The sequence below is a fragment of the Sprattus sprattus genome, assembly GCF_963457725.1.
Source record: "Sprattus sprattus genome assembly, chromosome: 5".
Taxonomy (NCBI): domain Eukaryota; kingdom Metazoa; phylum Chordata; class Actinopteri; order Clupeiformes; family Clupeidae; genus Sprattus; species Sprattus sprattus.
In genome coordinates, this window is record NC_137924.1 from 6,941,014 (window position 1) to 6,957,373 (window position 16,360).

The 16,360-nt window shown below is 42.5% G+C and overlaps 1 protein-coding gene across 1 annotated transcript in view; it reads right to left on the reverse strand.

Annotated features, from left to right (window-relative positions):
• The window catches only part of gpc6b (glypican 6b), a 70,475-nt gene that overhangs the window by 36,586 nt on the left and 17,529 nt on the right, over window positions 1–16,360 (reverse strand). The window contains exons 3-4 of the mRNA XM_080838813.1: window positions 9,768–10,159; window positions 4,500–4,665 (exon numbers count right to left, since the gene is read on the reverse strand). Coding sequence (XP_080694939.1) covers window positions 4,500–4,665; window positions 9,768–10,159 — 558 coding nt within the window. The remainder of the gene's footprint in view (window positions 1–4,499; window positions 4,666–9,767; window positions 10,160–16,360) is intronic.

Consider the following 16,360-nt stretch of genomic DNA (forward strand, 5'->3'; position numbering starts at 1 on the left):
AGACAGAGTAATCCTGTTTGCCGTGCGAGATCCCTTTCAGAAGTTATGAAGCCCTTTGGAGGTCCTCTACAGAGACTTTTTGTGTGTGTGTGTGTGTGTGTGGGGGGGGGGGGGCTGTTTTTATCAAGCATATATCTTATTCATGAGACTTCCCACCAAAGGACAGGAAATGTTATTAGGCTTGCATTTTGGTGAATTGTCAGGCCGTAGCAAGGTCCTGTTACTTGATGAAACAAATCAGGCAATTAAAATGGAATGAGCAAATAAAATCAATGCAGATCCCCTTACATCCCGGTGACAAAGGACCGCCTAGAGGACGACAATAAGCCGTATTTAGAGCAGTGTGATAATGAGCATATTAGCGGTGACTTGGCCTGGGTGGAGCAAGGTGGCTCGCAGAGGAAAATACAGCTCAGGCTACACGCCAGCCTTGCAGTGTTCCAGTAAAAAAAAGGAGAAAAAAAGAGAAGAAGAAGAAAAAATAGAGGAATGCGGTGGGCACGATAAAGTGGGTCAAGGTTTCACGGGAGAATATTATCAAATAACAGATGATCCACTGCCAGAAGGTGATTTGCAACATTAATCATTATCGGCGTGAAGAATCTTAGTGAATTTGTCCCCGGCTGTCAGAAAATATCCATTCCCATAGACTTCCACCCTGCCAGGTCCTGACATCAAGACGTCTGCTGCGGTGTAACTGACGATTTACAGTGATTATAAAATAATAACATCCTACAATCAGTAGAAACCAGCCTTCAAGGATATACCCTTTTTTTTAACGAGGCTAGACTTTTACTGGTTTACTAAAAATGTCCCCAGCAAACAGTAAAATACAAGCTGGGTTCACGTCAAGCCTCGGAGTATTCTTGTAAAGGCCACCCATTTAGTCCACATAACCACTAGACATGTACTCTGGGGGAAGTGAAACAGAACCGTTGCAAAGCCTTTGATTTTAGCTTTATAAAAACGTTACCAGTCCTCCCACCCTCACACGTATCTAAAGGAACAGTGGATCTATTTTTTTTTGCCAAGGCCGGCCCTGGCCATTTTGGCATTTGCAGGCTACTTCCAATCCATCCCCCTGACAGATCGATTCCTGCATGCTCATTGCTGGAGGTCTGTGCCCTCTGAGACCCATCTGAGCTCTGAGCTCTGAGCTCTGTATTTAATGTTCAATATGTCTGCCATGCGCTACGCTCCCAGCCCCAATACCGCTCGCCAAAGGCCCAAGGAATGTGCCGCAGAATTGTTGGCCCCACTTCACCTGAGAGAGAAATAACACAAACCATTTTGCTTTTTTGGAATAAATAAAACCGAAAAATGTCCCACGGGCAAGTAATGAGTAGGTTGGTCGCAGCCATGTACGCCTCCAGAGCCTGTGGTCTGTGTTTGGGTCAAAAATAACCAACCTGTATAAAAAAGCCACATTCCTGACGCCATCATTCACAAAAAAATTCTTCATCAACTTCAATTTAACTGCTTTTTACTCGCAAATAACACGATGAACTCAGCCCGGGAATAGAGCCGTACTTTAAGCACACCCCAGAGGAGCAGTGGGAAAGTCTGCTCAGGCTCCGGCACACGGGTTGGCTGCTATCTCAGCGTAGCATAAATGAGGAGCATTCTGCAGGGAGATGGATGTTTGTGGGATGTCATGTGTGTGTGTGTGTGTGTGTGTGTGTGTGTGTGTGTGTGTGTGTGTGTGTGTGTGTGTGTGTGTGTGTGTGTGTGTGTGTGTGTCTGTGGGACGTCATGTTTGTGTGGGCTGGCTGAGCGTGGAGAGACACAGCTGCGCCGGTTGAACATCTGTTTGGGTCTGCTTCTGGCACGGCCATGAGGGTCCCTCTGTTTCCTGCTCTCCGGGCCGCGGATGGAGACTGGGGGGTCAACCGCGGGCTAATGTGAATCGCTGCCTTTTTTTGTTTAAGTTATGTCAGTGTATTAATGCAGTGTGTGCTGGAGCCCCGGCTAGCGCCTGGCTGGCAGGAGAGACACAGGCGCTGGGGGATAAATCGTTGCCATCAGGAGCTCAGCTCGCAGCTGTAAAGGATTTCCTCCTGGCTTCTGGGCTGAATTGACTCCACCACCCACTCCACCCCCCCCCACCCCACCACCAGCACCCTCCTCCTCCTCGTTCTTATAGCACCCCCCCTCCTCTGAGATTCTGCTCCATACTGTTCTTCCGTGATAGTCAGCCAACAGGAAATGTACCAGCCAAACTGCTTTTCTGTCTACAAAGCGTCATGTTATTTCTGTCTTCCCAACAAGATACAGAGACATTTTTCTCAGGATAGAGCAAGCAAACATGATGGCACTGTTTCCAAACTTATGTCTCTGCCTTGCATGATACAGAAGAATCATTCACTATACAGGTTGTACTTATTGTACTGGTGACCATCTTTGTAATGATCCACACCCCAGAACAGAGAGCAAGCACACTTAATTGTGTGGTGTTCATGACTAAAAAAGCATGGATGTCCTCTCCATTGCTCGTAGACAATCTAAAGCAGAATAACATCTGGGTCATCTGGCAGATACGCATTCATGCAAGGTTCTAAAACGCAGATCAATTTCTCCTTAAGGTTTGACCTACACAAAATTGAAAATCTTTAAAGGTTTAATGAATGTGAAATGTCAAAGCTCCATAGTATGAAAATGACATTTTATTCGAGTGGTGTCTGATGGTGGTGAAAACCATCCATATTTTCCAAAGGCATCCATTATATAGAAGACTGGATGCACTGCCTGATTATGAGTTATTATTGTTATGTTCAAGGAACTACTTGTTATAGGACCTATTTTACGTGTAGTAATGCAGCACTATGTTTTACCAGAGCTGCGTATAGATACCGTTTACAGTGATGCTTGAAGTGATCCTGTGTATAACTAAAACTATCAGTAAAGAGTTCGTTAACTATATTCATCTGCATGGTTATTCGTTTGTTATAAGTGTAGAAACATAACAATTATCAGGACAGTTTATAATGTTTCTTATTATACGGCTCTTCAGAATGTTCCAAAAAGTACCGTTGATTTGAATGGGCCATCCCTACGTCATACCCATACATTAATTCCTGCTAACAGACCTCTGCCAAAGATAATCACCGCTGTCATTGGCAACGGGTTTTGTACTTCTAATTCACATCTTTCATATCATTCCGCCAGAAGTCCAGTCATTTTAACGCAACAGTAGAGAGTAATTTGAAGTCAGCAAGTAATGGGTTGCTATGCAACACCTGAAACTTCAAAGTTCTATTTGCTTGAAGAACTATTTATTTCTAAACGGGACACATGAAACGGCACCTAAATCATTAAAAAGAGGTATGTTGGAGGAATGTCTTCTATCGTTTTTGGCAAGTACCCGTATAATAAGCGGGATAATGTATTGTCCGTCGGTCATTCTCCAAAAATAATTCCCTTCGGTACGAAACAACACCCTCCGCTGCGCGTCGGGGTGTTGTTTGCCCCGTCGGGAATTATTTTTGTAGAATGACCTCCGGACAATACATTATCCCTTACATAGCATGAAAAATTAAAAGCAAATACATTTTCATGACATACAGTGGAATAAAAGCAAGGCAATACAATCCTATTCTAAATCAGCATTCTTACAGTGAATGTATCTCTGACACCACATGCTCTTTTAACTTTAACTTTTAACTTAACAATGCTTTGCCCCTGTGTCCATGACTGCCAAGACACATACGACCTGATTCTTTACATCTCCTCCCCATGAACGTCATGGTCTCCTGACTGGTGTTGTGCTCCTCACAGTACGCACAAAGGTCCAATGATGTATCTGTCAGCCATTTACTTGAGTAGTGTTGCGGCCCGAGTGAGAACCATCTGACTTTGAACACGAGATCGTGCGCTGTTTTGACATCCCACCACTGTCTGGAGACGAACGGCCCCATTTCCTCAGGCCTCTTTAGTCTCTGACAGGGCTCTAGTCACAAGACTCCAGAGAGGAGCTCGCAAAACACGCTCTCTCTCTCTCTCCGTCGGCTCTCTCGCAAACATGCTCTCTCTCTCTCTCTCTCTCTCCGTCGGCTCTCTCGCAAACATGCTCTCTCTCTCCGTCGCCTCTCTCGCAAACATGCTCTCTCTCTCTCTCCGTCGGCTCTCTCGCAAACATGCTCTCTTTCTCTCTCCGTTGGCTCTCTCCACAGCCCTGACATTTCTAAATGCATTGCAATTCTGAATAACGCATTACACACACAAAAAAAATAAAATGTCATGATAGATTCTTATCTGGGTGTGCCTTTGAACTCCCCTCCCCCTCCCATTCAATTGCTATCGGAGAGACCCTAGTGATCCCCCAATTCCCCAATCCATCACAGCATGGAGCCGGGCGTCTAATGAATAAAAGCGTTTCAAAAAAACAAGTTCAATCACACTGCTCTGGCTACACCACACTTTGAACAACTTTTCCAAACTGTTGGAAGTTTTTCCAGCTTAACCGCGGGGGTAAGTGATAGAGATTCTCGGCATAATCTTACCAATGAACTGATTCCACTCGGGATCCAGATCAGCCTGGTTAGCGAGACAGCCCTTCATCACGTTCAGACAGTAGTTCTTGCAGGGCTTGGCTGACGGCACGCCTTGGCAGTAAGGACAGTAGAGCAGTTTTGTGAGTGCCTTGAGGCAAGCCGGGGACATGGTCACCTATGACAGAAGATGAAGACATGTGTCAGTGATGAAACAGTCAAACATGGTCACAACAAAGTCAATATGGTTTCTAGTGTTGGCAATTCAATGACTTTTCTTTGGAATGAAGCTGTGTGAACGCATTGTAGTTAGTACGCCTGAAATCACAATACACTCTTTTAATTTGACTTTCCTCCTGAGGTGATCGAGGTGGTGTGTGATTATCTTTTTTCCAAGAAGTACTGATTAAAGGGAAATCTATTTCATTTTGGGCAAATTGGACCATTGAACCCCAAAGGGCATTTTTATAAAACAAGTATGTGCATGTTCAAAATCAAATAGGATATGGTATATCTTCTACAGAGTATATATATAAATATATATATATATATATTCTATATTCTTCACAGTAGCTGGTCAAAGGCTGGAGGGGCTAGGGATTACTATCTGACTGATAAGGAGCGCATACATGGGGTGCAATGTACTCAGATCTTAAATCAGGAACATAAAAGGGCTGAATTGAACGGAATTGTTCACGATTGGAATTCTACTGGAGAAAGTCTCTTTTTGAACACACTCCATCTCCTAATTATATCTTGGACAACTTAAATGCATACCATGACTTTAAAAAGAAGCTTCTTGCTCATAGATATTTATGAATATTTGAGATATGAGGATGCTTTAGCTGCAGACTACACATAATGCTTTGTTTCAGCTTCCTTCAACTGTACAATGAGTTGCAAAGACATGCATTTTTCTTCTGCTGCTATGCCTTTGCCTAGGCTACATGCTGTGACCATGGGCAAAAATAGGAACACACAACTACCCACTTTCACGACCAAGCAAGATGTAGCCACAACTTATAGGTGGGGTTTTATCATGTCATCATGAGTCACAGGTGCACATACCAACACCCCCAAAACACACAAAAAACAGTCAACTGTGAGATTCTCCAACAACCCAGACTGTTTGAGCAGACAGTACCAGTGCCAGCAACCAGCTCAGAACACCGAATGTGCCTTAGACGGGCAATATGAACCGGAAAGACCTTTGCTATATTTACATTTTTATAGAACAATGGGATGATTAACTCTCATTTCCTCTAGACTTTGGAGACTTTAGTTGAAGGTGGAAAGATAAATTAAGTGGTGTAACAAGCAGAGTTATATTACCAACCCAACTGTCTCCTCAGAGGTGGTTATTTATGAGAGTAAGGCACACACCGCCTGTCATGTATATACCAGGCTATTTTTCAAGAGATTACTTTTGTTCTTCAGGCAGTAAATAACACCAGCTTATTTGACCATGTTCACCTAGACAGCAGCCAACGGCAAACATGGGTGTTTGTGGAATTAAGTGTACACACAATTTACAGCAGTCAGGAACATGGGGGATATGGTGTAATAAAAGCCTTGATTGTCTTTAAGATTTTAATAACAACAGATTATTTTATAATATCTTAGACCAGAGTATCCTTCAGATGTGTATGTCACAGGCGTATGTCCTCAAATGGCCTCAGATGTTCGACAGTGAAAACATCTTTCATTAGCTTGTGATATAGTATACTACATATAACGTTTCAGAGATAACTTGTGATATATACATATCAGGTTGCAGAGATAACTTGTGATATATACATATCAGGTTGCAGAGATAACTTGTGATATACACATATCAGGTTGCAGAGATAAGTTGTGATATATACATATCAGGTTGCAGAGATAACTTGTGATATATACATATCAGGTTTCAGAGATACCTTGTGATATATACGTAAATATTAGGTTTCAGAGATAACTTGTGATATATACATATCAGGTTTCAGTGATAACTTGTGATATATACATATCAGGTTTCAGAGATAACTTGTGATATATACATATCAGGTTTCAGTGATAACTTGTGATATATACATATCAGGTTTCAGTGATAACTTGTGATATATACATATCAGGTTTCAGAGATAACTTGTGATATATACATATCAGGTTGCAGTGATAACTTGTGATATATACATATCAGGTTGCAGTTTTATGTGAAGCACACAATCTTTCACCAGTACCTATGCTGCACAATAATATTGTGGACGAGCTCCACAGCACATCCTGTACCGCAGGCTTGAAGGAGACAGCATAAAGGTTCTCCTCCACAGAGAGAGGTACAATGAAAGGGCCGTGTCTGCTGCAAGTTTGCATTTGCAGCCTCTCCATCCCTTTAATGTCTGCCTCTCTTAAGCCCACAAGTGGGCATCCGCTCAGTGGGAGCAGACAACTACATCAGCCGGCTCCTCAGAGACAGGCAGGAAGAAAGGATCAAATAAACACGTCCTGACAGATGTGTGCATCCCTCGTACATCAAATGATGCTTCGCATTGTAGCTTGTTGTAGTGTGGTGTGTACAGAACACTGTGGAATGTATCCAAGACCCAATGATGTCCAGAGATGACACCCATACAAGTGGACTGAGAGTTAAGGCAGTCAGGCGTAACAAAGCTGCTATGTAATTAAGTCACTTCAACAGTCTTCCATTATATATTTAGTAACCACGCTTGTGATTCGTTCCAGATGAGATAAAGTGGTACGCAACACAGCGGCAGGATTGGTGGCTACCTTGGCAACATGACAAAGGAGAACAAAGCCTGAGCTTCAGGGTGTGCAGACACAAAACTGAATTCTTTTTTTTATATCAACTTTTATTATATGCATTCAAATATGCAGCCTTCATGATAGTTGCACAGGAACATATTGTTTATGGTAATTCTAAGAGCCCCACAAGCAAGTCATGCATAGGCCTTTCAGTTATTCTACCAATCGTATAACAACGACTTCACACTGACCTTATGTTTAACTAATATTGAGCCACTCTTAAACTTAAAACCTAGATGTACTATTAAAAGGATTTTATTGCTGATGGATGCACAATATGATGCCGTATTGCCTCCTCTACTTTCCTTTAACAATTAGCATCGATTGAACAGCGGTGCTCTAAGTTTGCATCTGGGAGCACTTGAAGCCCAGGTAATGTTGTAATTACATGCTCTAGGCCTCATCAGATGAGCTCCTATTATTAGAATCAGGCCTTTGTCCAGCTTGGGATGAGTAACTGAAGCCTTTACATGCAAAGCAGGTCTAACAGCAACCCTGCGCTAATGATTGTCATGAGGCCAGTGAAGCTGCAAAGCTCTGGGATCTCCATGGCACCAGTCTCCACTCCAGACTCCGTCCCTAGTCTGAGGTCATTCAGCATCACAACACAACACACATATACCCACCATCTGTCTGTCCTGCCAGTTCCAAACAATTTACATCCATGTGTTACATCTGTCTTAAATACAGTCTCAGACTGGTGACCTCAGACCCTACTTTCTGAGGAAATGGCATGTGGTGGCTTCTAAAAGTAAACCCAGATCTGGGAACACTATTTATAAAACAACACCTATGCACTATATGCATAACCCTGTTTCCATCCTTCAGAAATGTCGTTCATAATGCATGCCTTGTTGGAGCCGTTAAGTAATTTAAGTTTCCAAATCTATCCGAATTATTAATGTTTAAGTTTAAGTTAAGTAAATGACACATTCATATTATGGTTTACAATTATTTGGGTCAGATATTTCATATCCTGTCTGCATTTTTAAACATGAACCATTTGACAAATACATTGTCTATTTCTATTTTATTTTCCTGTTATCACATGTAGGTCAAACAATCATCTGCAGAAGAGTTTTGCAGAAGAGTGTGGATATTCTCGATTAGTCAACAAGAGCACATTATGTCGAAACCCGTAATGAACCTCAAGCACGATGAAAGGGAATAACCAAACTCATCGGAAATTCCATTTAGTTCAAGAGGCTAATATCTGAGCCGTCCCTTTTATCCTGCCACTGCACGTGCCTATTACTGGCCGTGGTGATTCCATGGGACTGGGTTCCACTGCACGTGCCTATTACTGGCCTGGTGATTCCATGGGACTGGGTTCCCCTGCACGTGCCTATTACTGGCCTGGTGATTCAATGGGACTGGGACCAGCTTACTGTATTCAGCTAGTTTCACTCACATCAAACAGAATAGCGCTCCAATGAAGTCGTGGCAATCTCAGAGCCACCGCTTTAGTGGGCAGACTATGGGAGAGCAGAGGCCAAATGATTTCGCTCGGTGGCCACCTGAGGTCCCGTTTTCTGAGAGTTACAGGACCCACAGACAATACAGGAGATGTAGGAATGTTATTACTTTCAGTAGATCATTTTGTATGGGTTTAAAGTTAATTCAGTTTAAAGTTAAGAATTATTTGAATAATGGATAAGGGGTTTTACGGGCATTTAATGAATAAGGGGTGTTTTTACAAGGTACTATGTTAGGTTTCTGATTGGTGGAGTCAACTGGGAGGTCTTAGATTTTATTGGTGGAATAGACAGCCACTCATAGCATTAGTGGGAGGGTCAAGTTGGGTTTAAAATGTGGCGCGCAGGTATTTTAGGTTAGAATCCTTTCGAAATAGTTCTCTGTTGTATTTTTAAGAATATACAATAAACTCTGCTGAAATATCCTGCAAACTGCTGATGCCACTTTGCCATTTTTGATACCTCGTGGTATTCTCATCGGACGCAACAGAGACACACTGAAGTCACCACAACACAGAGAACAGGATCTTTAGTGTCTGTGCCAGTGTTGTGGCCCATGAGCTGGTAGGGGAGACTAGAGCTGGTGAGTCAGCTGGAAGAGTCTAGCACAGAAAAACTCTCTGTTCCTTCTGGGAGGGAACACACAACAGACTGAATTCAGAATGGTGACCTTCAGTAGGTTTGCACAAGCTGAAAACCAGAGCATGTTTTTCAGCAGGCCTGTCTGGCTCGCCGAGGAGTGAAGGCACATATTGAAAGGAAATGAAAAAAAGCCTCAAAATCATATCAAATCTCCTCAACACGGGTGGCAAGACGATGTTCAGCTCACACCACATATGAACCATTCAAACAGACCTTCGGAGACTGAATGCATTATTTGCATACATACTCTCACTAAGCCTGTCTTCTCTTACAGCTAGTTTTATTGCGATGGTTAACTTGAAAAAAGCAAGGAGACTTAACATCTCTGTTAAAACAAATGAATACCAGCATGGCCTACCTTGGACACCCTGTTAGCCACCTCCCTCCCGACTGTGAGGCCCTGGACGAATGTGCGTGCTGCGACGAAGGCCCTCGTAACCTGAGATTTCAGCTTCTTGGGCACGTCTCCAAAGGGCTTGAGCTGGTCCGTGTACTTGTTGATACATTCCAGGTAGTCCTCGGTGATCACGTACTGGGAGTTGAGAAGCTTGAACATGCGCTCCAACAGCCGCGTCCAAAAGTCGTTAAGCATTTCCTCCAGGTTGACGTTGCCGCCCTTGTAGTAGCGCTTCAGCTCCGTGAACAGGTTCTGAAATACCTCCGCGTTCTGCATGTAGGGCTTGCCGTATGTCCGCACAAACATCTCATTCAGAGACCTCTCCGTGTTCTCCAGAAGCTCCAGGAAAAACTCTGTGGTGGTCAGAGAGGAAGAACATTTATGTGAATGTTGCAGTGCTTGTACTGTCATAGAAACATGCAAAACCACTTCATCCCCACTACTCATAGAAAGTTCTACTTCATGTGTCTGATACATTTCATGCTGGGCATTTTCAATTCAATGATTCAGGAATCTCACCCTAAACTTAGTATTAGTATTATAATTTTTCACTTAACATCACCCTACATCAGCTGATTGGCTTTGCAAAACATGGAAGACAGTGTGACATGAATTTCTCGGTCATTCAAAATCCTATTTGATATGAACCTGCAGTGGTGTAGTTGATGAAGTGGTGCAACTACATATTAAAAGGGTTACTTTGCAGTAGCAATGCGTCTACATTTCAACTGGTTTATTGTTCTGTAAACTGTAAAGGTCCATAAAATACTGTATGTTTTCCAGTAGCTAAAGTTGTGTGGCAAATAAGTTCAATAATAAACAGGTCTAATTATGTACCCAATCTCTCAATGTTGTTTACCTTTTGAATTAATCATTAGTATCAGTTCAGTTATTAAATTCTTCATAACAATGTCGACATGCTTTTTCATACATCATGATTCATTATATTTTACCCATTAAGTTGACGTTATGAGGTGCAATGGAGTGCCTCTTCAGACAGGTACCAATAAATGATCTTCATGCTAATTAAGGCAATGATTACCTTAATGATGAATATATACATGTACATATGTATACTGTATATATTAGACATTGACTCATAATAAGGATCATACACAACATAACTTAATAAAGATTTCAAGATATGCTACAGTTCTCCATAAATCAAAAGGAAGAAGAACATTGCATTCAGTTATGATTTCAAGTTATTTTGATTTATATTGACTGCCCTGCAGCTGATCTGTGGTCTGTGTGGGCAATTTAATGGCAGGAAACTATTCTCCTGTAGAACTGTCAGCATTTGATTAATTCTGAGGATCCGAGAATGCCCTAGTTACAGTGCAATACAAATATATCAAAACCACTAAAAGCAAACCTGAGAAACACTAACCGATTTATTTAAGCCATGTGTAAGAGGGCATTCCAAATGTTGTGTTCTTGTCCCTCATTAAAGCTTAAAAAGATTTAAATAAGAAAGGTGTGTGTGATGCTTTATTGATCTACCAGTGCAGAAACAACAGATGCCAGCACAACAAAATCTATCTGTCCATCCTGGCTAGGCAGAAATCTTCCTAATCTGACTATCCCTTTACGTTTTACATTTAGTCATTTAGCAGACACTTTTATCCAAAGCGACTTTCAAGGATTTATACACATTTTACATTTACACTGATGGCACACTGCACATCAGGAGCAATTAGGGGTTCAGTGTCTTCCTCAAGGAGACACTTGCTCAAGGACACTTCGACAGGGAATCGAACTAGCAACCTTCTGATTACTGGACGACTTCACTACCTCATGTACCACTGTCGCCCTTTATACTGTGCTAGGAATTAAGTGACACGTGACAAACTCGAAGATGCTAATGAGAAGGACTGGAGCGAGTGTGTTCGTGGGATGCCAGAGACCCATATGGTAACCTTCAGAAGAGTATATGAAAATAAACAGAGGAAGTCAGTAATGGCGGCGAGGTCCTACTGGGTGAGAATATGGTGGAGTGACTGAGTGTGAAATAGTGTGTGTGTGTGTGTGTGTGTGTGTGTGTGTGTGTGTGTGTGTGTGTGTGTGTGTGTGTGTGTGTGTCTGTCTGTGTGTGTCTGTCTGTGTGTGTGTGTGTGTGTGTGTACCAGGCAGTATTTCCATAGGTCCTACTGTGTGAGAGTATGTTGGAGTGACTGAGTGTGAAACAGGGCCCCGCAGGCTGCGGTTAATTACAGACACATCTCCAGAGATCTGACCAGCAGTGAGTCACACGCTGCTGAACATTTAATACAAGGCAGTCTCCCAGATATGGTGATCAACCATCAAAGCATGTGTGTGTGCATAGCAGAGATAATAATAAAGCAAAGTTGTTCAAATGTTCTCAAGGTGAGCCGTTTACCTTGAAACCCTCCACTCTGCACACTTCCCACACGTCGGAGAATAACACATTAGCAGAGAGACTGTCTGACTGAGAGAACTGATTTATCATTCACTACTTTAAAATTTTCCAAATTTTCCAAATTAAGCAGCATATTAATTTATAAGTAATTTAACAGAAGAATATGTTCTAATGTAACTAATGCCCTAATGTAACTATACCTAGAAAATGTCATAAGTATTTCATGATTATTGAATTAACCTTATCAATGAATCCAAATCCAGCACTAACTTCCATGCCCTGACTAAAATCAAATATGCATGTTGCTTTCCACAAGACCTTCACATCTAAAAAAAATATTCCTCTTTCACCTGACTGCACTCAAGAAATAAGGATAATATATGAAATAATAGTGCTACCGCCGACTGCATGGCCATATGGAATTCTACATGATTAATAATTGATATAACGTTGAATATAGACAAGGTCTTTGCTTCTGTTTCTCACACACAAACCTCAAAGGCAATCTTTCTCTTTTTGAATGCACAGACAGCTTTTTATAATGCATTTATAATTTAAAGTCAAATCATCAACCAGATTCACTGGCGGCCAGGGCATGTATGCTGGACTGCAAAGGCCCATGGAGATAGTGGTACTAAGCTTACATTTTTGTACTTTTGACCATTTAGTTTTTCAAACTATCTAGTCTGACACCAGTTCACTCTTCATAATTAGCCAGTGCTTTTAGCCCGACAATTACAGCGCATCCGAGGACGAGCACCAGCACTTCAAGACGCCCATTTCTGGTGTCAAATCAAGTCGTAAGTGTTTCAGTTTCCTAGTGAGTCACCGCTCTCTTTTTCACAGCTGGCGTGTACTGTTTACCTAGACAACCAGCTTACGGTACAGTGGGATCACTGTCATGCTAAGCCTCTTGCCTGCGTTGTCCATATTGTTCCCAGCCATAGAGCGCGGTCGGGTCCCATCCTGCAGGATTAAAGTCAGCGAGCCTCGCAGAGGTGCGTCTGCCTCCCGAGTGTGTGTGTGTGTGTGTGTGTGTGTGTGTGTGTCTGCCTCCCCTAGTGCGCGTTTCATCGCTTCAGGATTTAGGGCACGTTGTTTGGCATGCATGGATGCCTTTTCTATCTTTAATGCCTCCACACGAAACCCTCACTTTTCCTGTCAGGAGGGAAGCATCCTAAAGCTCTTGTCAATCAGGAACTTCTTTATCGCCAGGCATGTGCCGTCTACCTAGCTGAAGGAAAGTGAGCACTGTGCCGTGTGTGTGTGTGTGTGTGTGTGTGTGTGTGTGTGTGTGTGTGTGTGTGTGTGTGTGTGTGTGTGTGTGTGTGTGTGTGTGTGTGTGTGTGTGTGTGTGTGTGAGGTGCTTTAATAATCTGGGCAGTGAGCAGAAGGTTGCCACAATCCTTAATAATCTAACAGAGTTTACAAGTAAACACAGCAAGGAATAACATTTGGTGTGCTTATGTGTGTTTGTACATGTGTCTGTGCCTGCATGTGTGTATGTGTGTGTGTGTGTGTGTGTGTGTGTGTGTGTGTGTGTGTGTGTGTGTGTGTGTGTGTGTGTGTGTGTGTGTGTGTGTGTGCCATGCAGTATTTTCATACCGTCAGATATGAGGTAAAGCACTCAACATTTTAACGGCACTTTTCCCAAACAGAGCATATGGCTAATATTCATCTGATTAAATCGACTCGTATCAGGCAACAGCCTCTGTAAGTGGAGCGTCAAGCACACACTCATCATTAGGAGCGCTCCTTTCATTAGCGAACTGAGAGGCTTGAGACTGCTCTTCATCATTTGGGCAGTGCATGGGACCAAAGAGGCTGTCTGTAGAGGTAAACCACAGAACCAGCTGGACCTCATGTCTCAAGACGACGCACTATAGCAACGGCGGCAGACATATCAAAGGCTTCTCTGGCTTCAGATGAAGTATCTCTCTGGCCTCGAAGTAAAGGTAGCCTTGGTGCCATTACGCTGGCCTCTGCACAGTGGAGTCAGGTTTGCGTGGGCCTTCCCTATCAGTAACGGTAAGGATCACAGCTCGAGCTGCACACAAGCAGGCTGCTGACTGTGTGGGAGACCACCAGCTGAATACATACTGAACAGCACCCAAAATCAATACAACACCAAGTGATGATACAATTAACATGCTGCCATACTTGCGCTTGGTGCAGAAACGTATGGGGCCAGCCCACATCTTGTTTAGATCTCCTTCTACATGTGTCTTATGCTTCATGGACATGAGATTCTCAGAACCACAGAAACAAGCATCTATTTTGAGAGCATTGCTGCAGATGAAAATTAAGTTGGGGTAAACCGTATAGCTGTTATTTTATATCTTACATTTACATTTACATTAAGTCATTTAGCAGACGCTTTTATCCAAAGCGACTTACACATGTATACACATTTACACTGATGGCACACTGCACATCAGGAGCATTTAGGGGTTCAGTGTCTTGCTTAAGGACGCTTCGACATCTTCTACCACTGTGTATCTACAACAAGAAAGCCATGGTTTTATAATACAAGTTTTTCTCTACATCGAGAAATATGCAGTTACTCTGACGTACGCTAAGGCCTTAGAGTACTGCATCATTCAAGGATGATAATTACCATGGAGACTCAAGAGGTCCCAGAGAGAAGGTTATGAGACAAAACCTCTTTACATTTTAAAAAACCTTTCAAAAGTCCAGTGTTGAAACCACTCAGTCTTTTACCTAACACACTGCCTGTGGTCATTCAGACTTTAGGATGCCAGTAACAAGATTACCTTGACTGAGGGAAGACTAGCAGACTAACTCCAGAAACAATGTTATATACCTCCTGATGAACCGCTACACTTGAACCAGCTGCAGTTGGTCCGGTGGCACGACATGTGCACATAGCATCCACCCTGACACACAATAAATTATGCAGAGTGACAGCCTTCCCCCTGAGGTGCGTGGTGTCTCCAGCCATTTGCTTAAGTGCTGGACTAACCCCACTTATGACCACATCTGAGCCACACTGACATCCCGTTCACCTCCCCACCCAGGCGGCGTTGCCTGGTAACTTTGGGAAACCAGCAATTTCACTATTTCTGCATACAGTACAAAACACACAGCATGGTTTCAAGATGAGGCATAAATGAACATCATATCTGGTTACTCTTTTACATTTGACATCTCATCATTGAGAAGAATTTCTTGTAGGGACATATAAGCAAAGCCCAATATATAACATTCCCCAAGACTTCAGCTTTAAAGCCTCAATCTCAACACACATGCTTAGACTTTATTTGAGATAGCCTTGCATTCAAAGTTGAGTAATTAAGGGTTTTAAAGTACATAGTGCAAAAAAAAGTACTTAACCCTGGCCCTGTTTCTTTTCCACTGACTACATATCTTACAAACTGGTAGCATTTGCCACAAGCCAGTGTAGACACCATTTTGGGTAAGTAACACCAAATCACCAGCATTAAAGCACATGTTTGCAAAGTGCTGAGAACTCTTGCTTTAGTTCATAGTTTAATTTGTAGAACCTCTATGGAGGTATTTGCGACACCTCACTTTAAGGCAATGTTTATATAGCTTTATGAATCAGAAATGTCCACACTGTTGGAGATTTAGGTTTAAAGGTACGATATATTAAAAAACAACATGTATGGAGTAAGGAGAAGGGCAGTAGTTCTCTAAAACCTTCAAGGGAGTTTTTAAGATGTGCTCACAAACTCTTGTTAAAATAATATGTACTACATAACATTCAGTTGGTGAAATTACAATAGTAATTTGCAAATGTATTGTAATTTAATGTAATTAGTGTGCTTGCCCGAAGGGAAGCACAGTATTGTTATCGTCAAGTTTTCTTTATTTATTCTCCCCGTTTTTCTTGCAGCTAACTACTCCTCGCCCGATTGAGCTGGAGACGCCATTCAAACACCAAAACGTCCGGCCCGATCCGGTGCAGGTTGCTTTGACTTTTCGTGGCGGTACTCCTTGCCACTCCTTTTTTATTCCTCTTTTTTCATCACCTTTTTCCCCCATAGACTTGCATGGCAGAGCGCTCTGCCATGATGACATCATAATAGGGTCAATAAACTGGCTTGCAGCTGTGCTTCACTGACACCTGCGCCAAATTCAAGGAACCTCGTCTCTCAGTCCCTCTCAATTCAACTTTGAAAAAGAATAAGAG